We start from the raw sequence: 23,442 nt of genomic DNA, 5'->3' as shown, positions 1-23,442 counted from the left end.
GCACTGTCTGTCCCCACCCCTTGCATGGCCGAGGGTGTACTGGCACTTTGGCCTCTGTCCCCTAGTTGCCAGCAGTGCCCCCAGCTATTGTGCTAACAAGAAGAGCCCTACAGATTTCTGAAAACCCTAGTGGCTTTAACTGTTTTGTGGAACTGCATTGTCTGACTAGCTATTACCAGTTTTCCTATCGTTAGACCCTTAGATGTGTTTTTTTGCTTTGGCCCATTGTGAACGTGTGTTTCTTTTCTTCCTTCCACCTTTTCTTTTTTTTTTTTTTTTTTTTTTTGAGACAGAGTCTCGCTGCTCTGTCACCCAGGCTAGAGTGCCATGGCATCAGCCTAGCTCACAGCAACCTCAGACTCCTGGGCTCAAGCAATCCTCCTCCTGCCTCAGCCTCCCAAGTAGCTGGGACTACAGGCATGTACCACTATGCCCGGCTAATTTTTCTATATTTAGTTGTCCAGCTAATTTCCCTCTATTTTTAGTAGAGACGGGGGTCTCACTCTTGCTCAGGCTGGTCTCGAACTCCTGACCTCGAGCGATCCTCCTGCCTCGGCCTCCCAGAGTACTAGGATTACAGGCGTGAGCCACCGCGCCCAGCCTCCTTCCACCCTTTCTTTAATCACTTTGCTGTAAGTTTGTTTCTTGGTAACAACTTGGTAGCTGCTTTTAGTTTTTTACCTCAGTCAGACAATTCCACGACTCTCCGAGCTTAACTGCTGCTGGAAGAGGTTAGACTTTCATCATCAACACACAGGGGCAAGATTGTGCTGACAGCCAAGAGACAGCCTGTGTTGTGGCCTAGGAAGCCGTGTGGCTTGTTATTAGAGAACAGGGAGAGGAAAGAAGGAATCACAGCGGGGTGTATTAGTTTCTTAGTGCTGCTGCAACAAATGACCACAAACTGGGTGGCTTAAAACAGCAGAAATACGTTCTCTTACAGATCTGGAGGCCAGAAGTCCAAAATCAAGGTGTTGGCAGAATGGCGCTCTCTCTGGAGGCCCTGGGGGAGGGTAGTTTCTTGCCTCCTCCAGCTCCTGGTGGCCACTATCCTCAGGTGTTCCTTGCCTGGAGGCCATATCACTACAATCTCTGCCTGATTCTTCATGTGGCCCTCTCATCTTTTGTCTCTGTCAAAACTCTCTCTTTAAAGGATACGTGTGATAGCATCTGGGGCCCAGCTGAATTATCCAGAATAATCTCTCTATTTCTCGGCATCCTTAACTTAATCACATCTGCAGAAACCTTCTTCCCAAATATGGTTACATTTATAGGTTCCAGGGACTGAGCTCTGATATCCTTGGGGCCACCATTCAGCCCACACCAGGAGACTTAAAGGAAGTCATTGATTTGTTAAGCAATGAACCTTTTGAGGACAATTCAAGCTTGGGGATATTATTGCTGTCATATCATTTATTATCTAAGCCACAACACTTTCGAGATTGAAAGGGGGCTTTATGAATAGCCATGACAGGAAACAAGTATCCACCCAGACTGTCCTGGGCAATTGTGACTTGGCTACCCTCTCTGTATAGGTCTATAGCCTCTGGACTGCCCTTGGAAATGGCCAAGACACGTAGATTGTTCTGGCACCATTGTTTCTGACACGTCTGTGTAGTCAGCGTGACTCCTATTGTAGTAAGGAGACAATTTCATTCTTTCCCCAAACTTGTTGAGAAGGGAATTCTTAATTTTATCTGTCATTTGAGGTATGCCTTTGTATTTTTTAAAATTGCTGATAATAATTTCAACTGTTCATTTCTTCCCTTGGATCAAGTGGCTTGGCTTTGCACTGGGAAACTGTGCTTAGGTGAGTGTCACAGAGATTTAGTAAGCACCTAAGAGATTTGGCCTGAGCCTGTTCACATACTTCATCTCGTAGACAAGTGCCACCATTTACTGGTACCAGTGAAGAGTGAGGAGAACAAGCATGACTGAGTAGGAGGTGGGGGGAAATGCACTTGGGCAGGCAAAAGGCCATGTGGTATTTCAGTGTGACAGGAAGCCATAGCCTGCACTTGATCTCTGGTCCCAGAAAGAAATTTTCCTCCATGGCCACAGGAAAAGCTCTGGGCAGCCCTCCCAGACTTTCTGTTGTCCTTTTTCCTTCCCTTAGGACTGTATTGCCTATGACATCTAGTGACACAATGAAATTCTGTGTAATTGCTCTACTTAGAATTACCTACAAAGAAGCCCAGAAAAATCTAGAGCCTTTTACCCATATTCAAAGCTTGTTTCATTTATTTTATTTTATTTTATTTTATTTTTTAAGCAAGCCCGCACATATGTAAAGTTTTATTTGAGGGTTTTATTTGTATGTACAAGAAACCAGGGACAAGTTCTGACAGTGAAGGAATGGTCTCATAAGTTATAACACATAAACACAATGTAATATTAACATGGAAAAATGATGATATAGTATCCATTGTAAAAGCCATGTTGCAAAGTGGTCTGAGCTCTAGAGTTGCAACTTTGGAATCAAGTGGGCTCAGAGTTGAATTCCAGCACCATTATTTACTCATTTTATCCTTTGTAAAAGTTACTGAAACTCTCTGTATCTTTAGTTTCCTCATCTTTAAATTAAGAATGGTATTAGCTACTATTGATGAAGTTTCTAGCATATAATAACACATGAGTGGACAAACTTTTTCTGAATAGAGCCAGGTGTCAAATATTTTGGGCGTTGTGGACCATTGGGTCTCTGTTGCAGAAGCTTGATTCTCCCATTTCATTTTTTAATTTTTATTTTCTTAGGGACAGGGTCTCGCTCTGTCTCCCAGACTGGAGTATAGTGGCACCATCATAGCTCACTGCAACCTCAAACTCCTGGTCTCAAGCGATCCTCCCACCTTGGCCTCCTGAATAGCTGGGACTACAGGTGCAAGCCACTGTGCCTAGCTAATTTTTTTTTTAATTTTATTTTTTGTAGAGACAGGGTCTTGCTATGTTGTCCAGGCTGGTCTCAAGTGATCCTCTCATCTTGGCCTCCCAAAGTGCTGGGATTACAGGTGGGAGCCACCATGCCCAGCCAACTGTCCCATTTTAGTGTGAAAGCAGCCATAGCCAATATGTAAATGAATGGGTGTGGCTGTGTTGTACACAGCAGGCTGTGGACCAAGTTTGGCTGATGGGCCATAATTTGCTGGCCCCTGCTATAGTAGACATTCAATAATTGCTAGTTCCCTTCCCTGGGAAAAATGGTAGCTTGTGGGCGAGGCTGAAAATAATTACATCTGTAGGCGGTAGAGGACTTGTAGCTTTGAGATTTTCTTTTTTTCTTTCAAAATCATTTTCAAGGTCATGTTCTTTTCATCTTCTTTTTTTTTACATTGTTTTTTTCTTATTTTATTGACCCAGAAGATTCCTGTAGGTCATGTTCTTTTCAATAAAATTGTTTCTTTCTTTTTTTTTTTTTTTTTTTGAACTGGGGAAATTAAGAACCATTTTTCCTGACATGAATTTCTACAATCTTGTAATTTTTTTTTAACTCTTGTCAAATTTACACTTTTAGCAAGATGGCATTTGATGCATTGAATAAGATCTGGAATATCCTAAGAGTCTTTGTCATGATTGAGTTGACTTGCGAAACATTTGACTTTTATACGTTTTTCAGTAGGAGAGCCAAAAGTTTTATTTTTAGCTATTGTACCTTGAGTCTACCTTTGCTTAAATGCTCTACTAATTTTCCTCTATATAGGCTATAAGGCCAGCTAACTTATAAATCATTCTGCCTGCAAGATTCAGTTGGGTACAAGCCAAACTCTGAAACACAGTACAAAATGTGGAAACAACCCAAATGCCCATCAATACATGAATGGACTAGTAAACTGTGGTATATGTATACCATGGAATATTACTCAGCTATAAGAAATAACGGAGATACGACATCTCTATGGTTCTCCTGGAGAGAGTTGGAACCCATTATGTTAAGTGAAGTATCCCAAGAATGGAAAAACAAGCATCACATGTACTCACCAGAAAATTGGTTTCCCTGATCATCACCTAAATTCACATTTGGGAATGATACCAATCGAATATCAGACTGAGGTGGGGGGTGGGGGGAGGGGATGGGTGTATGCCTACATGATGACTGCGTTGCGCACCGTTTGGGGAATGGTCATGCTTGAAGGTGCTGACTCAGGGAGGGGGGGGTGCGAGGCGGGGATGGATATATACCTACATGATGAGTGCAATGGGCACTGTCTGGGGAACAGACACGCCTGGAGCTTTGACTTGGGGGGACAGGCGGTACATGGGCAACGTATGTAACCTGAAATTCTGTATCGCCCATAAGATGAAATAAAAAAAAAACAACAACAAAGAATACAAAAAAATACAAAGGATATAAAATTATAGCTAGATAAAAGGAGTACATTCTAGTGTTCTATACTATTGTGGGATGACTGTCGTTAACAATAATATATTACATAGTTTCAAATAGCTAGAAGGAGGATATTTGAATGTTCCCAACACAAAGAAATAATAAATGTTTGAGAGATGATGGATATACTAAATACCCTGATCTGATCACCATATATTATATGTATCAAGACATTACTATGTACCCCATGAATACGTACAATTATTATTTGTCAACTTAAAAAGCAAAATAAAAAAATTTTTAAAAAATTGAAGCCACCACCAAAAAAAAAAACAAAAAACAAACAAAAAAAAAAAACCCCAAACTTGTAAACAAGGTTTGAAGAAGGAAATCAGAAAGTGTGAATTTAGAAATTACCCCTGTGGTTTGAATCCCAGAAGTGCGAAACGCTTGATGTCACTGAGGAGAGATGAGAACAAAGGATTCTTTTTGCAGGTGTCTTATTCCGTTTGTGCTGCTATAACAAAGTGCCACAGACAGGGTAACTTATAAAGAACAGAAATTTATTTTCTCACAGTTCTGGAGGCTGGAAATCCAAGACCAAGGCACTGGCATTTGGTGTCCGGTGATGGCTGCATCCTCCGGAGGGGAGGAATGTTGTCCTTACATGGCAGAAGGGCGGGCTTGAAGAACGCTGCCTGCAGTCTCTTTTAGAAGGGCCTTAATCCCATTCTCGAGGGAGGAGCCCTCAGGGCCTAATCACCCCTTTCAGGGCCTAATCACCCCTTTCTACTGACACACTGGCAACACCTGAATTTTGGAGGAGCCACATTCAGAGCTTAGCAGCTGGTTATAAAATTAGAGGATGAGCCCAAAATTGATTAGTGTTGCAAGTCAGATTCTATTACAATGAAGTCGCAGTGACCAATTTGTTCTTTTTATTTTCCTGGAACTTTGTTAGACTAAATAATGCTCTCGATCAATGAGGCTAATGACTAAGCCTTGGAAATTTGGTATTATAGAGATTCTGTTATTAAATATTTATTGAAGAGCTTTTGTATGCAAGGTACAGAGCTGTGTGCTGCAGATAATGTGAAAATCTCCAAAACCAATTTTTTGCCTTTGAGGGACACAGAGTCTGGTTGTGAACCGTGACATCTGTACATATATCTTCTAATGTCGACCTTTCAGCAGGCATCAGAAGGTGATCTCAAATGGTAGGGGCCAAATGCTTAACCAATTCTGTGTCCCTTTATAAAGGAGGTTATTTCTGGAGTTCTCAGGGTGCCTTAAAACTGGGAGATTTGAAACAAATCTGGAGGATCAAATGCATTGGCTCAGCAGAGATGGGGGTAGAATGGGGACCAGGTGGGCATGTGGGTGAAACTGCCAGGCTTAAAGTGTTCTCCAGAGGAGGGAGAGCAGGCCGAGTACGTACAGACCACAGAGAATGTTCCTGTGGCCGAGGCGTGGGAGAGGAGCGGTGCTCAGCAGACTACAGCCAGACTAGCCAGGGGGCTTTGGAAGCCATCAAAAATTTGGTTTTATTCCAAGGGCATTGTGGAACCTAGTACATGGGAGTTTAATGATGAAAACATGAGTTATGTTCCATAAGTAGTAGAGAAGATTGAAAAAGTTAAAAAAAAAGAAAGGAGAGAAATATTTCCCCATAATCTCACTGTGTTGAAACATCTGTTAACATTTTGGGGGTGCTTCCTCTCATTCTTTTCTTTGTGTTTAAAATGTCTATATATATACATATATATATATATATATATATATATACACATACATATTTTTTATTGTAAGGTGATATATATTTTTTTAAAAAAAAGAATGATGTGGTTTTTTTGTTATTGTTGTTGTTGAGATAGAGTCTCGCTTTGTTGCCTGGGCTAGAGTGAGTGCCGTGGTGTCAGCCTAGCTCACAGCAACCTCAAACTCCTGGGCTCAAGCGATCCTCTTGCCTCAGCCTCCCGAGTAGCTGGGACTACAGGCATGCACCACTATGCCCGGCTAATTTTTTTTCTATATAGATTTTTTTTAGTTGTCCATATAATGTCTTTCTATTTTTAGTAGAGACGGGGTCTCGCTCTTGCTCAGGCTGGTCTTGAACTCCTGACCTCGAGCGATCCACCCGCCTCGGCCTCCCAGAGTGCTAGGATTACAGGCGTGAGCCACCGTGCCCGGCCAAGAATGATGTATTAGAGAAAGTACAAATAATCTGTTAACATTTTGATGTAATTCCTTTCCATGTGTTTTTACATGAATATACTCTGTGTGTGTGTGTGTAAATGGGGGTTCCTATTTTGAATGAAATCTCTTTTTAAGCTTATATTTTCTTTTTTGTGGTTGGTGTATAGGAATACTGTTGTTCGCTGAAATCTACTTGGGTCTCATCAAATCATAGGTCTACATAGTCTCTTCGATTTCTTTGATGTGGACAGTTTTTTTTTTTTTTTTTTTTTTTTTTGAGACAGAGTCTCACTTTGTTGCCCAGGCTAGAGTGAGTGCCATGGCGTCAGCCTAGCTCACAGCAACCTCAAACTCCTGGGCTCAAGCAATCCTCCTGCCTCAGCCTCCTGAGTAGCTGGGACTACAGGCATGCGCCACTATGCCTGGCTAATTTTTCTGTATATATTTTTAGTTGTCCATATAATTTCTTTCTATTTTTAGTAGAGACGGGGTCTCGCTCTTGCTCAGGCTGGTCTCGAACTCCTGACCTTGAGCGATCCACCCGCCTTGGCCTCCCAGAGTGCTAGGATTACAGGCGTGAGCCACTGCGCCCGGCCTGATGTGGACAGTTTTATTGTCTATAATGTATGATGCGGAAACTAAAGCTATAGAGAAGTTAGGTAATTTTTAAAAGGATATAGTGTCGGTAAATGACAATGCATCTAAATATTAAATTATCAATCCCCTTGAAGTGTTCTTTCTTCGACCTGGTGTTTCTGTTTGTTTGTTTTTGAGACAGAGTCTCTGTCACCCTAGGCATTGCACCATCATAGCTAACTACACCCTCTGACTCGTGGACTCAAGCGATACTCCTGCCTCAACCTCCCAAATAGCTGGGACCACATGCGCGTGCCACTTTGCCCACCTAATTTTTCTATTTTTTTTGTAGAGATGGGGGCGGTCTCGCTCTGTCGCCCAGGCTGGTCTTGAACTCCTGGCCTCAAGCAGTCCTCCCTCCTCGGCCTCCCCAAATGCTGGGATTACAGGTGTGAACCACCATGCCCAGCCCGACCTGTATTTTGTTTCATTTGTAACAGCATTAGCTTCCAACTGTCAGTACATGAATTCTTCAATAGCTAGATTTCTTTCAGCTCCTGGCTATGTGAGGGTCTTTCAATCTCGGTGATCTCATACATGCCACTCCATCCTTCTAGGACACTGTTCTCCCTGCTTTTGCTGGCCTTGCCTTAAAAGCGATTTCCTTGAAGGGTTTTCTAACAACCATCCTGTTTAAAGTTTATGTCCTTCCTGCTATCATCTCTCTCTTGGTACCTTTTATTTTACTTCTACACATTTATCATGATTTTAATTTTACAAGTTATGATCTTACATGCTTATATGTTTAACTGTTTGCTTCTTTGATATTCGTTGTGTTTACCCAGTGTCAAGCACATTGTCTTGCAATAGTGTATATCAATAGTAAATGTTTGCTGAATAAAATGGAACGAGTATATCCTTTGTTGTTACAGCATGTGCAATTTTCTTTCTCAGGTTTTGTTGATTGCATCTGTGATTTATCTATCTCGTGTACATCTTAGTGGCAGGAATCTAATAGAATCCATCTCCCCCTGTTATAAAATCCATGTCTGTATTTTTTAGAGTCGTGCTCCAATTTCTGCAAAGCTTGTGGCCAATATGCTCTCGGTGGCTGGGGCGGATCACATCATCACCATGGACCTGCACGCCTCTCAGATACAGGTATCAGCATTTCCTTTCTGCAAACAGTGAAGTCCTGACTCTCTGTTAAGTTAAATAAGTTTAGAAGTTTACTCGAGTTTGAGTTTATACATGGCTACTCTTGGATTTTTGTCTTTACTGAACTTGGAAATATAATTTTATATTAATGCCACCTGTCTCTATCACTGCTTTGCTACCAATCAGTCTTAAAGAAGTAGGAATGGCTTCCTGGTAGGAAACGGTATGTAATTTTATCTCAAATTCTGGAAAATAATTAGAATGGAAGAGTCATGATATGTATTTTTCAACCTCTTCATAACTTAGTTCCTTTGTCTCTAAAACAGGCCAAATTATACCATGCCCACTTTGTGACATTAATGAATATGAACTATTTGATGCGTGATTGGTGCTTAAGGAACAACAAACCTTTCGCTCACTGCCCCACAAAGCCATGCTATTCCTCAGAATATAGGCCATCGTAAGATAATAGGATATGCCCCAAAAGATGGATTGGACTGAAATCTGCCCCTGCAACATATCTGTCTTTTGATTTAATTCTGTTAAAGATAACAAAAGGGAATCTGTTATAATGGCTCCTTTTGAATAAAAAATTCAAATGTTATTTAATGAAATGTTATTTATTTATTTTCAAACCATACTCCCTGGTGAGTATTGTTTAAAAAAAAAGCCAAAACAAAACCCTGCCATGTGACACTCACTTCCCCCTTAGGGATTCTTCGACATCCCTGTGGATAATCTGTACGCAGAGCCCGCAGTCCTGCAGTGGATTCGGGAAAACATCGCCGAGTGGAAGAACTGCATCATCGTTTCGCCTGACGCGGGGGGAGCCAAAAGGTATCGTGCAGGCTGCACCATGCAGATTTCTGTATGTGCCGGTTGGTCTTTCTTTTTCCTGTGTATTAGATAAGGGAGCATGCTTTAAATTACTTAACACTTTATTTTGCTAATGACCAAGTAAGTAGAGTACAGGCCTCACTTCCAGAGCAGAAACCTGTCATCCTTGTTAATATTTCATCATTCATGAAAGAAAAAAAAAAATACACACACGCACACAATATGTACATTCTTTTGTTTTCAGCAAAGAACAGATATGTTTTAGGCTTTTCTTTTAAGATAATGTTTTCTGATTATAAAAGTAATGAGCCGAATTGGACAATGAGTCTTTTAATTAATAACACAGTTGACTGAGCTAGGCCTTTCTACTACAAATGGTAGCCAAATACAATTTTTAAAAAGCAATCTCTGTGCGTAGAACACCAGGAAAGGGAAATATCTGAGGCCAAGCAGTAAGAAGGGGTTAACATGAAGATCCGTACCAGGCTGCAAATCCCCGGCTGAGGGAGAATTTCCCAACCCCAGCTGCTTGAGTGCTCACCGCCACCTGATGCCTGATGACCAAGTGACCTGATGCCTGATGACCAAGCGGGCACCGTCCACCCCGGACCAGCATGTGCAGGCAACAGGGCAGCGGGCAGCCAACACCTCGGGATAATAGAACAATTACTAGACTAGGAAATCAGTAAGTTTAAAAGGAAACTAAGGCGAAAAAGAGGCAGAACTGGCCTGGTAGCAGCGGCCTGGTAGCAGCAGCACAGTAGTGATGGGACGCTCTGTGGCGTGGGAAAGGTGCTGGGCAGCCCATCGAAAGCTCTTAGCAAAGAGGCTCCGGGAATTGATGAGGGGTCAGGGTGCAGGGTGTTCAGGAGCGACGATGGCAACAGTAAGAGGAGGATGCTGACCCGATCCACAGTGTTTGCTGCAAGCTGAGGCTTGGTGCCTCGGTGACCTTGTAGAGCTTTACAGATGTTATCTGGGAAGGGAAAAAAGGGGGAATGGAGTTTTATTGCCCAGGTAGGGGCCTCTGTAAGGAAGGGAGAAGTAGGAGAGACCCCCTATCCTCCATCCCAGTGAGAAAGGAAGGGAGCTCATAAATGTGTGCAAATAAAGGTGCAATGCGCGTGACAAGTGACCATCAAGCTTCGGGATGTCTTTCAAATCAAAAGCCCGTGGTCCCTCATTTGGCATCCTCATCTGCCTGAAGCCCAGCTAAGGACCTAGAATCAAACATACAAACTTAGGAGTAGCCCAGAAAGTAGTCCAAATGCCCATGCAGGGAAGCACAGTTCCTGGTTCTTAGAAGAGCCCTGTCCATTCTGCTCTAAGCTGCCATCCAACAAAATGCTTGAAGCTTATTTGGAAATTTCCGTAAGTCACACGGTGGAATCTGCGTTCAAATATGGCAAGCGCACTGGCTTGATGGAAGGTTAGAGGTGAAGAAGTGGGCCAAGGGGTAACTGGTTTGTAATAATAGCTTTGTTGAGCTATAATTCAGATACCTACAAGTCACCCATTTAATTTGTCTAAGTCAGTGGTTTTTCATATATTCACAGATTTGTGCAACCATCACCACTGTTTAATTCCAGAACATTCTCACCACCCCAAAAAGAAACCCTGTACCCATTAGCAGTTACTCCCCATTTACTTCCCCCCGCCCCACCCGCTGGCAGCCATGAATCTGCTTTCTGTCCCTATGGAATTGCCTTTTTTGTATCAATCGATCATATGTGGCCTTTGTGTCTGGCATATTTCCTTTTTTAACCAGAAAATGTTACTTTGGCAGCTAATCAGCCCAAAAATATAGATTCCACAAACTTGTATGGCCTTTTCCTTTCTTACACCAACCCTATTTTTATATACATAGTCTAAAAATATCATACATGCTCTTAGCAGAAATTCAAGCAGCACAAAAGGGTACTGTCCCCGATTTGCTTCTTTAAAGACCACTGTTCTTTCCAGTGTCAGAATTGTTATTTAAACATATATCCCCCTATTTATTTCACACAAATGGTAATGTGCTATACACGCTTCTTCATTGTGCTTCTTTAAAAACTTAATTTGCTTGAGCTTTAAGGACTTATTAGGTTAAAAAGAAAAAAACTTACTTGCTCTATATATTAGCGATGATTCCATAGCTGTGCAATAGAGTTGCCTTGTTTTTTCGCAGATGTGTGATACCCCCTCGTGTGCACATTCCATAATTCCTATTATAACAGTCCCGTTACCCACTCATGGGTACTGTTGTTTGCACTCTTAAATACAGTCCCACAGCACTATACTTGCTTTGACCTTTTGTACACACATGCAAGTAGGATACGGTCCCAGAAGTGGCATCGCCAAGTGCAAGGGCATAAGCCATTTTGGTTTTGATGGACAGTGCCAAAATGTGGTCTTTCCAAAAAGATATACCAGTTGCGTTCCATCAGGTATAGATGCCAGTGACTTTGTACACAGTCTTGCTCACACAGTGGGTTATCAGGCCGTTTTGATTTATAAATCAGGTACACGATCTCTGGGATCTCTCTGCGTTAATTCAGGTTGCTGTGGGTGAGGGCACGTTGATTTTCTGTGAGAGGTCTGTCCATTCATGCCTTTTGCCTGTTCTGTGGGCTGCAGGCCTTTCCTCTGCATTGTCAAGAGTTCTGCACAGGCATCAGATCGCAGCTTTGTTTCTCGTGTGTTGCAAGTATTTCTCCAAGTTTTTCGTTTCTTCCCCCTTTTTATATTTTTATTCTCTGCAGGACTTTTAAAACCTTCTTATGTAGTCATTTTATCTTTTCTTCACATTATGACTTCTCGGTTTATGAAGGGCTCGCCCTTCTCTTAAAATGCTGCTTCTCCCATGATTCTGTATATTTTTATGGTTGCCTTTTTCTTTTTTAATGTTCTAGTCTTTCTTCCATCTGAAATTTATTTTGTAATAAAGAGTTAGAGAAGAATCCCCTCTCCCCTCATCCCCCGCTATCTGGTTGTTCCAGAACTATTTATTAAGTAATCCACCTCTTTCCTGTTGATTTGAAATGGCATCTTTTATTATATACTAAGTGCCCAGCTCCAAGTAGATAGCTATTTGCCAACTCCTGCTTTTAAAAAATGCAGAATAAACTAACCAGAGTAAATGGCGGGGCTTGAGATGGTTTGTTCAGACCCCTTCAAAGCAGTCCCCACTCAACCTTCCCTGCTTCCTCTGCCAGGAAAGTAAAACTTTTCAGGGGATGTACATTGTGGAATTTTTGTCACCTCCTTTCCCTTTGCCCAACGTTTCTGCTCTACATCATTTTACCCTCATATTCTGGAGTGGGGCATTGCCCAACTGACAGTCCCCTCAGAACAGCCTTGCAGGTTATACATGGTGCACAGTGCATGGTGCATGCAGTTGACATTATCTGTGGCTTCTTTGCTTGATGCAAAAAGTCATATTTCACCAAAGAAAGTACCGTAAATATCTATCAAATTGGAGCTTGTTGCTTTAGAGAAAGCTTCAAGGCTTCACTCATTCCAGGTAAAACTTAATATCACCACAGGAGGTCACCCTTGGGTAGTCTTGGAAGCTTGATTGGGTTGGCCACTAAGAAAAAGTAAAGCTAAGAGGGCAACAGACCTACCACTGCCGAGATAGCAAGTATCATCCTAAAAGTGGAATGGGAAGTAGTTGAGACTAAATAATTCAGATTTAACTTTTTTCCCCCGATCTGTGTACATGCTCTATAGAAAATTTGCAAAGTTAGAAAGAAGAAAATTTTAACTATCTTTTATCTCTACCAGTGACACCACTATGAATAAATTGGTGTATCGTGTATCTGTCTCTCCTGGGGGTGCCTACATGTACTCACACACAGACACAGAAAATAGAATGTAAATAATGTGCTGGAAGAAATCAAAGTCAAACTGTATATATGTTGTTTTAGTTCTAGCTTTTTCTGCCTAAGATTTCAGTGTCATACATTGTCCCAATGCCATTTGTGAAACTAGCTTTCCTTAGTTGGAGTTTAAATGGCACGTAAATAGTAGTACTGCATATGCTTTAAGGTGATTATGGGGCAAACTTTTTGTCAGCCTTCAAATTACCGTTTTTTTCTCAATTAAATCCTTATGTAAGGAAAGTTGGTAGTTAGACAAGTTTGGGAATGAAGGGTATCTGCTAGGGCTACTGTGGTTTTCATTCTACCCTGAAGGGTGATTTTTTTAAGGGTAAGAGAAACATGGCTCTCATCATAGTAACGCTTCCCTTTGCTTCCAAGGACATTTGGAAATCTGAAATGGGTGTCTTATTCTCTTATCTAACAGTCTTTAAGTCTGGTCCCTTTTCTGTTACCCTGATTATTGACATATTTGGATTTATTACCACCATCTTATTGTGTGCTTTAAAGCTATTGCCCAGTATGGTTTTTTTTTTCTTCTCCACAAACTAGACATTATTATTATTATTGTGGTTTCAGACAATCAACATTTATTTAGGTTTTTCTACGTATTGGCCAATATCTTTGCTCACCTTCCCCTCCTCCCACATCTCTATATATCTCCTATCACTTTCCTTTTGCTTAAGTTGCAGTCTTTAAATACTTGCATGTTAGAAGTGAATTCCCAGGTTATATAGTTTGACTGAAAATATTTTTATTTTGCCCTCCTTCTGGAAAGGCAGTTTCACTGGGTACAGAGTCCTAGACTGACAGTTATTTTCTCATATTGAATTGAAGATACTACTCTACTGACTTCTGGCATCCGTTGGGGGAGTTGAGCACTTGGCCATCAGTCTGATTGCTATTCCTTTCTAGGTGACTCTTTATCCTTTTTTAAGACATCTGATCCTTTTTGAGATTTCTTGGTCTTCTATAGTTTTATTGCAATTACTTGGGGATTCATTTCTTGGGCTTACTAGATCGGAAGATTGGTGCCCTTCTGTCTCTTTTGTTTCTTCGGCTGCATCCTGGACAAAGTCTTTATCTCTGTCTTCTAATCTACTCGTTCTCTCTTCAGTTACTTTCAATCTGTTTACTATAGTTTTTAATTTCAAATATCATATATTTTTTTTTTTTTGAGACAGAGTCTCACTCTGTTGCCCGGGCTAGAGTGAGTGCCGTGGTGTCAGTCTAGCTCACAGCAACCTCAAACTCCTGGGCTTAAGCAATCCTCCTGCCTCAGCCTCCCAAGTAGCTGGGACTACAGGCATGCGCCACCATGCCCGGCTAATTTTTTTTTTTTGTATATATATTTTTTAGTTGTCCATATAATTTTTTTCTATTTTTAGTAGAGACGGGGTCTCACTCTTGCTCAGGCTGGTCTTGAACTCCTGACCTCGAGCTATCCACCCGCCTCGGCCTCCCAGAGTGCTAGGATTACAGGCGTGAGCCACCACGCCTGGCCCAAATATCATATTTTTTATTTCTTGAAATTCTTTTCTTTCTCATGTCTTAATTGGTCATTCTTTATAAGCCTTTTATTCTTATCCAAGCTTCTGTTTTATTTCTTTAAAATATATCAAACAATCACTTTAGGCTCCTTTTCAGCTAATTCCAGCATCTTATTCTTTGCTGTTGTGATTTGATTACATCGTTTCTGGTGGCTATCACTTTTGGTGCCTTGGTGCCTTGTGACTGTCTTCTGCGAAATCCTCAAATTCCTTAGAATTTTAGCATTGTAATCCTTCCAAGAGGATTTGCATTTGTCATTTGCCAGCTATGTTGGTGTACTAACCCAAAGTATCCCTTATAAATTAAACTCTCCACTTGAGGGTTTTCGTCACAAACTTAATAGGAATTTGGACGAGCAGCCCTCAGGAGAGCCAAGATATGGTTTTGAACTCTCGAGAGAGAACTAACCCCCTCCACTCAGCATCAAGTTCGAGACAGGTAAGCATCCTTCCTGTTCGTACATGGGCAGCAGGTTTAGTTTTCATTCCTTGTAACACTGAAGAACCTTTGGCCTCCCTGGGTTATAGGAGGGTCTCCTGGGGGACTCTGTCTTGGCTGGGACCTAGGCTTCCTTTCTCATCCCCCTGTCTCCGCCAACAAAATGGAAGCTTGAAATCATCAGGGCTCCTCAGAAACCAGCAGAGCAAGCCCTTTGTTGCATATCAGCTTCTCGGGATAACCTGCTTCTGCGTTCTCTGCCTCTGACGATCCCTGCTATCATTCCAGCTCCGTGATGTGTTTGTAAAGATAGTTCCCCTGAATTACAGTGTAATCCAGCATTGCAGTTGTTCCATTGACACAGGTGAGCAGGCTCCCTAGTCTGCCAGAGCACCAAAGTACAACTCAAAAAGATGTCATCTGGAAGTGGAGATATGTCTCTGTGGAATAAAGTTGGCTTTCCTGTAGGCCTCATTTTCATGTCTTAAGATAGCAAATGTCCTTGCTAATTCTAATGTGGAAAAAGAACATTAAGGCTTGAAAGAGGTTGCTGCATTCTTTGGTCAAATTAAAAAGAGGGTAGCTGAATAAGTTATACACCAAGTTACCATGTGACCCAGAAATTCCACTCTGAGGTGTGTGCCCAAAAGACTTGAAGGTAGGGACTCAAACAGGTATTTGCATGCCGGTGTTGACAGCAGCAGTATTCACCGTAGCCAAAAGGTAGAAACAACCCACATGTCCATCAACAGATGAATGGATGAACAAAATGTGTTATATCCACTCAATGGAATGCTATTCAGCCTTAAAAAGGAATAAAGTACTGATTCTATCCATCCACGCCACAACATGGATGAACCTTGAAGGCTTTATGCTAAGTGAAAGCAGCCAGACAAGAACAGTTACATGTTGTATGATTCCATTTATGCAAAAAGTCCAGAATAGGCAAGTCCATAGAGGCAAAAAGTAGATTAGTGCTTTGCAGGGCCGGGGTCGGGGGGAGGGGTGGACAGAGAATGGGGAAGGACTGTTTAATGAGTGTGGGGTTTCCTTTTGGTGTAATGAAATGTTCTGGAGTAGTTGTAATAAAGTAATAGTTGTACATCATTGTGAATGTACTTAATGCCGTTGAACTGTACACTTTAAAATGGTTCAGGAGATAGATTCAATTTTATGTATTTTTCCACAATTGAAAAAAAAATACTGGCTATGGTGAAAGTCCTCAGAAATGGGGAAGGGTAGCCTGGAGCACCTCGTCCCCTTCCCGCTGCCCATTTGGCCCTAGCGAGTGGATTCCTCCCAGAGACTTGCCCCTTCTGTCCTTGATTAGGGCACATGGGAGCTCCATTCCTGGTCACCGTCTGAGGATGACACAATGAATGGGACCAGTACTTTAAAAAATAATGTTTGGAGGTTGTATCCTTCATGCACTGCATCTTAAATCGGGGTGTGTGTGTATTGGTCCCTCAAATATTTTTTCAGCTAAATTGCATAATGTCTGATTATTATTTTAAGAACTGGAATAGGAAAATCTTTTGGGGAGTGCTGATTGGCGGGGGCGGGGGCGGAGACAGAGTCTTGCTCTGTCGCTCAGGCTAGAGTACGGTTGTTTGATCATAGCTCACTGCAGCCTCCAACTCCTGGGCTCAAGCAATCGTCTTGACTCAGCCTCCCGAGTAGCTGGGACTACAGGTGCCCGCCACCACACCTGGATAATTTTTGTATTTTTCGTAGAGACGAGATCTTGCTGTGTTGCCCATGCTGTTCTTAAACTCCTGGCCTCAAGCGATGCTCCCACTTCAGCCTCCCAAAGTGCTGAGCTTATAGGCATGAGCCACCACGCCCAGCCAGGAATAGGAAAATCTTAATGTCACATATCTACAGCATTGTTTTGAAATAAGTTTTACCATTTACCGTTTAAGTCCACTGTTTACCAGACAACCCAAGATTTCTAGCGCTCACCAACAAGCCTGGCCTGTCTACTTTCTCTTCCTGTTGCCAGCTCAGCCACTTCTGAGCCAATGACTTATTTTTTTCCTTTTTCTTTCTTTTTTTTTTTTTTTTAGAGATGAAATTTTGCTGTGTTGCTCAGGGTGGATTTGAACTCCTGGGCTCAAGCCTCAGCCTTTCCGAGTAGCTGCAACTACAGGCGCACGCCAGCGTGCCTGGCATTAATGGTGTTTGAGCATTTGTGTTAACTGGGTAAAGGAGCTGGACTCAAGCCTTACAGAGTCTCCTTAGGCCTCGAGTCTAATGAAGCCTATTTTCACAAGCCTACATGTTACATGCAAGTGGTTTTTTTTTTTTTTTTTTTTTTTGAGACAGAGTCTCACTCTGTTGCCCAGGCTAGAGTGAGTGCCATAGCGTCAGCCTAGCTCACAGCAACCTCAAACTCCTGAGCTCAAGCGATCCTCCTGTCTCAGCCTCCCAAGTAGCTGGGACTACAGGCATGCGCCACCATGCCCGGCTAATTTTTTCTATATATATTTTTAGCTGTCCATATAATTTCTTTCTATTTTTAGTAGAGGTGGGGTCTCGCTCTTGCTCAGGCTGGTCTCGAACTCCTGAGCTCAAACGATCCGCCCACCTCGGCCTCCCAGAGTGCTAGGATTACAGGCGTGAGCCACCGCGCCCGGCCCATGCAAGTGTTAACCAGGCCTTTTGTCCCCACTATTTTCCACAAACTGAGCAAATGGTAGTTCCTAAATAATGTGCTTTAAGCTGTGCCTGTGATTTTTAAACAGTACTCCCAAATGCTAACAAATTGAATATCAATTTCTTATTCAATAATTTTATGCAGGGTGCCCTGACATTCGTTCCCAGCTACCACAAATGCAAGGCCCATCGCTAGCACGTGTCTCCCTGTGCATTGCTTAGGGCATACCCTAGACCATGCCTAGCTGAACAAGGGAGACCTGACTCTTTCATACTGAGTGTGGTTGCTTGCTGCGTTCTTAAAACACAATTTTAAAGAATTAATTGTAAAGATTTTTAATTGACTGCATGTTTATCTGCATCTTTGCCAGGGTCACGTCAATCGCAGACAGGCTGAATGTGGAATTTGCTTTGATCCATAAAGAGAGGAAGAAGGCGAACGAAGTGGACCGGATGGTTTTGGTGGGCGACGTGAAGGACCGCGTGGCCATCCTCGTGGACGACATGGCTGACACATGTGGCACCATCTGCCACGCTGCGGACAAGTATGCAGGCAGTGGGGAAAGTGCTAGGACCTGTCACTAAGAAAGGGAAATGCATCCGCTTTTAGAATTGGGCCTGTTTTTCCTATAATTGTCACTGGTTGCTTGGCAGTGGAGTTTTAGACCAAAGGAGATGCTAGGCCCATTATCTTTATCATTCTTTTTTTGGTAGAAAAATCATGGGCTTTTCATTTCCTAGGTTGAGCTTGCAGAGTATTTGAGAAAGGGTCAGAGGAGGTGCTTCCCTTGACACTGAGTGTGGAAGAAAAGAGAGTTTGGGGGCTTTTCTGGGCCCTTGCATCCTTCTGCTCAGTCTTCAAGGCAGCCTTCTCGGTCACGTGGTCTTCCAGAGGATGCAGAGCTGCACGGTCTGGAGCGGGAGCCACCACCGTGCCATGCACGACTGTGGAGCTCTTGGACCGTGGCCAGTGTAAAATGCACACCAGGTTTCAAAGACTTAGTATGAAGCAAAGAATGTAAAATATCTCATTAATAATCTTTTATATTGATTACACGTCAAAATGATATTATTTTCGCTATATTGGTTTAAACCAGTGGTTCTCAACCAGGGGCAATTTTGCTTCCTGGGGGAAATCTGGCAATGTCTAGAGACATTTTTAGTTGTCATGACTGAGGAGATGGGTGTTGCTATGGGGGAGAAGCCAGGGATGCTGCTGGATTTTCCTAAAATGCACAGGACAGCCCACATAGCAAAGAATTACCTGGGCTCGAATGCCAATATTGCTAATCCCTTATTTAATGGGATACAAAGTGTTTTGCTAACACGTACCTTAAAAGATCCTATTTTAGGCTAATATATGTGAGTGAAATTTGTTTCATCTTTTCCTTTATGGAACACACTTTTTGCTTTTACCATTCATACTAGAGGAGAGTATTTCAAGAATGTGACACTTTTTTTTTTTTATCTTCTGTTATTTTATAGGCTACTCTCGGCTGGAGCCACCAAAGTGTATGCTATCCTTACCCATGGGATCTTCTCTGGGCCAGCTATTTCCAGAATAAATAATGCTGCCTTTGAGGCTGTTGTTGTCACAAACACAATTCCGCAAGAGGACAAAATGAGGCACTGCGCCAAGATTCAGGTACTGTCTACACCGCAGGCAGAACCAAGCAGCAAGGCAGCTATTTCAGATCCCTAATATAGCATCAAGTCTTCTGTGTGTGTGGCTCCTTGCTAAGGCAGATGCTGGCAGAGGTTGCAGCTTCTCATGACAGCAGGATAAAAACCGCGTTAGATCCCTGAGAAAGGCCAGGGCCAGCAGAGGTCAGTGCTCGCTATTTAGAAATAGCGAGGGAACAAAATCGCACTAGAAAAACAGTCAGAAACAGGCCGCACTAAAGCTAAATGCAGAATCACCATATGACCCAACAATTCCACCTCTAGGTGTATACCCTCAAAATTTGGAAACATGTTCAAACAAAAACTTGTGCATGAATGTTCATAGCAGCGCTATTCACCATAGCCAAAAGGTAGAAACACCCAAATGTCCATCAACAGATGAATAGATAATTAAGTGTGCTCTCCATAGAATATTACTTAGCCTTTTTTTTTTTTTTTTGAGACAGAGTCTCACTCTTTTGTCCTGGCTAGAGTGCTGTGGGGTCAGCCTAGCTCACAGCAACCTCAAACTCCTGGGCTCAAGCGATCCTCCTGCCTCAGCCTCTCGAGTAGCTGGGACTAGAGGCATGCGCCACCATGCCCGGCTAATTTTTTCTATATATTTTTAGTTATCCAGATAATTTCTTTCTAGTTTCTTAGTAGAGACGGGGTCTCGCTCTTGCTCAGGCTGGTCTCGAACTCCTGACCTCGAGTGATCTTCCCACCTCGGCCTCCCAGAGTGCTAGGATTACAGGCGTGAGCCACCGCACCCGGCCTTTACTTAGCCTTTTAAAGGAAGGAAATTCTGACACATGCCTTAGCATGGATGAATGTTGAAAACATTATGCTAAGTGAAAAGAAGCCAGACACAAAAGGAGGAATATTGTGTTTCCACTTAAATGAGGTACATAGGATAGGAAAATTCATACAGATGAAGTAGAATGGTGCTTACCAGGGACTGGGAGAGGGGAGAATGGGGAGTCATTTAATGGGGACAGTTTTTTCTTGGGATGATAAAAAAGTTCTGGAAGTAGATAATGGTCATGGTTACACAACACTGGGAATGTAATTAATGTCACTGAGTTAAATGGTTAAAATGGCAAATTTTATGTTATATATTTTAGCACAATAAAGCAAAATGGGGGTGGGGAAGCAGGCTGTACTAAGAATCTTCAGAGCTTTGCTCCTTCCTGCCCCTCCTGACTGGATGTCCACTGGCCACCAGAGAGCTGGCAGTTATATTTTCATGCCTGACTAGCAGTAGTTTAGGTTGGGAGTTGGCGCACTGCAGCTCACAGGCCAAATCCAGCCCATCATGTTTTTGTGAATAAAGTTTTATTGGAGCATAGCCACGCCCATTCATTTACCTGTTGCCTGTGGCTGCTTTCACGCGACAACAGCAAAGTTGAGTATTTGTGACTGAGACCATCTGGCCTGCAAAGCCAAAATCATTAACTATATGGTCTTTTATAGAAAGGAGTTTGCTGACCTCTGGGTTAGGTGATCACAGTTGTGCTGCTCTTAAATGACACAGTCACCTTTTTTTCAGAAACAGAGGAAAACTTTCCATGTAACGATTGAGTAAAATTGATTTTAAAACAACAAATGACCCTAGAAAAGATGTCTCTGGTTAACACCCTGAAAAGCCTTTGAGTCTCTGCCCTGAAAAATCTCCCTTCTCAGATCCCATATGGGTTTGGTTCAACAGGCTGTCATTTGAAAGGGCATGGGAGGTTTTGATAGTAACACATCATATGTGCTAGAGAAATCGCTTCTCAGCTTTCTGACTTTTCAATTTTTAAAGAACTCAATGTCTCGCTTTTTTCCTCCCTTCTGTTTTTCTCGTTGGCGTTTAGGTCATTGACATTTCCATGATCTTGGCGGAGGCGATCCGAAGGACACACAATGGGGAATCTGTGTCCTACCTGTTCAGCCATGTCCCGCTATAAATCCAGAACGTACAGTGTCCAGCAAGCCTACTCTGACTTCTGACTTGTTTTCGTTTGTCTGATTTTTTAGCTTTAGGACTCAGCAATTATAGGATAATCACTGGCAAAAGCATCAGATCTTTGTATACTCTCAGATTCATTGTTTCCCTTTCTAAAGCTCAAGATCATTTCTTTCTGGTGTTTTAGGGAGGGTGGTGGTTATTTGGTCTTTAATTGAAGTATCTTAAGTGAGAAATGTTTTTGTCATCTTCACTTGTTCTGACAGGTCATCTTTTTTCTTTGTTCTTTCAGTACTTCGAGGCAACAACTTTCAAATATATAATTTCATTGTGGGAGTTCATAGTTTATATATTTCGAGGTTGCCAAAGGTGACTTCAGATTAAAGCCTTCTGTGTAAATATATAATGATAATGCCTATGGACATTCGGGTAAAACCCTGTATAGAATTAGCCCTTTACTTTGGAGTAAACCTTTAAAAAATTATAATACCATGAATTTTAATTTTTCTTTTCTTTTTTTGTAACCATCTTGGTTATTGTACTTAATTTGGACCAAATTTTATTTAGCTTAAGATGGCCACTGACACATTTATTTTTTGGTAAATAATAGACATATCAGAGGCAGTGTAGTTCTGTATTCTTTATTAATGCTTCTGAAACACATTATAACTGTCACTTACCTGAAATGCCATGACCTAAAATTCCAAAATTATGCTCACCAATTGCTCTGATTTGGAAACTCTTTTGAGATCCGTTCTCAGAGCTCCTTGTCACATTAGTGCCCTCCTCTGTCCATCCCAGATGGACCATTCTTTGGAATGTGCCTCATGTCTTAAAATCTTGTTCTTTTACATCATAATTTTAGCCATAGCTTTTAGTTTGCATTTTTTCCCAATGATTTCATTTCGTAGATATCCACTGAAATAAAGACTCCCTTAGATACTCTCAGATTTACTATTCTGATCATTATCTTGATTTTGACATAATAAAAGGTGACTTTTTATGAGAGCCACCGAATGCATATTTAAATATTATTTCATTAGTTTTGATTTAGTGTTGTTTTGCCCTTTGTCATTGGAAGTAGCAAGTCTCTAGCAACTGGTAATTTTAACTAAAGCCGTTCCATGAAAAATATGGGTGGGAGATGCCTGTGAAAAAAGTACAAATCAATGAACTTTAGTTGCTCCAGTAGGATAATGTTTTGAAAGTGGCTCAGAAGTGTCTGTAGAGGGGAAATTCACTGAGGATTGCATTCTGCATAAAGTGACCCTCACAGCATGCTCCTCTGGGAAGTGCCTTGCTGCCTCTGTGGCAGAAGTCAAGCATTGGCTCTTTGTGAATTTTATTATATGTACATTGGTAGACAACGAATTCAATTCTTCAAATAGAAGAGGATTTGCATAGGCAAAGCCTAGGAATAATGAACAGCAGTCTCTCCCTCTGCTGAATCTTAAAACTGGTAGAGAATAAATTCTCTGCTCTAAATTTTGCAGGTAGAAAAATCAAATCTATTTAATGGGTCATTGACAAACTTGAACAGCAATCTTTGGGGTTTTAAACTTCACTATAGTAGAGGATGAATTGAAGTTAGAAAATACTGTTTTAGTTTCAGAAACTAACATTTTGGTGTACCTTAAAGTGACTTGGTAAAGTGACTGTACAGCTGTGCAGTACAGATTGACTGTGTCTAGCAAGAGTTGACTTGAGATGTGTAAAGAGTCTATTTTGATGCTATGTAATGTTTATTTTTGATAAATGTGTGACATCTGTATTTCTTGGAATTTCTATGCTTGTATGAAATACAGGTGTAGTTGTAAAGACGCATATGTAGACAGCTTGACATGCAAGTGTGCAAGTTTAAACATGTGGACGGGACTAAAGCCAGTTGATTTAGTAAAAGGTAATCATTTTATCTAAGATATTTAAAGTCTAGGAATGTATAGAGCTAGTTTTAAAATAATGATCTTCAGATAAAAAAAACCAGATAAGGAAATCTGCATTGGTGTTCTCTGAATTAAGCACTGATGGTTTCCATCCTGCTTTAGCCCCACTTTTGTATTTTAAAGTACTTCTGAATACATTTATGAACTAATTAGACTAGGCTTAGCCATACAAAGTGGAAATTCAGACCGTAACTATTTGATGTTTCCAGTTCAACAAAGCCAGCGAAGACTGCCTGGTGAGCAATGGAGTCCCAGAACTTTCTCGATCCTTGCTGCTCCTAGTGTGGAAACCTG

The 23,442-nt window shown here is 41.7% G+C and overlaps 1 protein-coding gene across 2 annotated transcripts in view; it reads left to right on the top strand.

The window, feature by feature from the left end:
• Positions 1–21,777, top strand: part of PRPS2 (phosphoribosyl pyrophosphate synthetase 2) — a 32,152-nt gene extending 10,375 nt beyond the window's left edge. The window contains exons 3-7 of one of the 2 annotated variants that reach the window (XM_069463171.1): positions 8,156–8,254; positions 8,964–9,088; positions 17,967–18,140; positions 19,081–19,240; positions 21,114–21,777. In XM_069463171.1, the coding sequence (XP_069319272.1) occupies positions 8,156–8,254; positions 8,964–9,088; positions 17,967–18,140; positions 19,081–19,240; positions 21,114–21,206 (651 nt within the window). In that variant the 3' untranslated portion in view covers positions 21,207–21,777. The remainder of the gene's footprint in view (positions 1–8,155; positions 8,255–8,963; positions 9,089–17,966; positions 18,141–19,080; positions 19,241–21,113) is intronic. The other variant, XM_069463172.1, reaches the window with a different exon arrangement.
• Positions 21,778–23,442: the final 1,665 nt, after the last annotated feature.

The sequence above is a fragment of the Eulemur rufifrons genome, chromosome 30, assembly GCF_041146395.1.
Source record: "Eulemur rufifrons isolate Redbay chromosome 30, OSU_ERuf_1, whole genome shotgun sequence".
Lineage (NCBI taxonomy): Eukaryota > Metazoa > Chordata > Mammalia > Primates > Lemuridae > Eulemur > Eulemur rufifrons.
The sequence above is the reverse complement of the archived record's forward strand: the minus strand, read 5'-3'. Positions and strand labels throughout refer to the sequence as shown.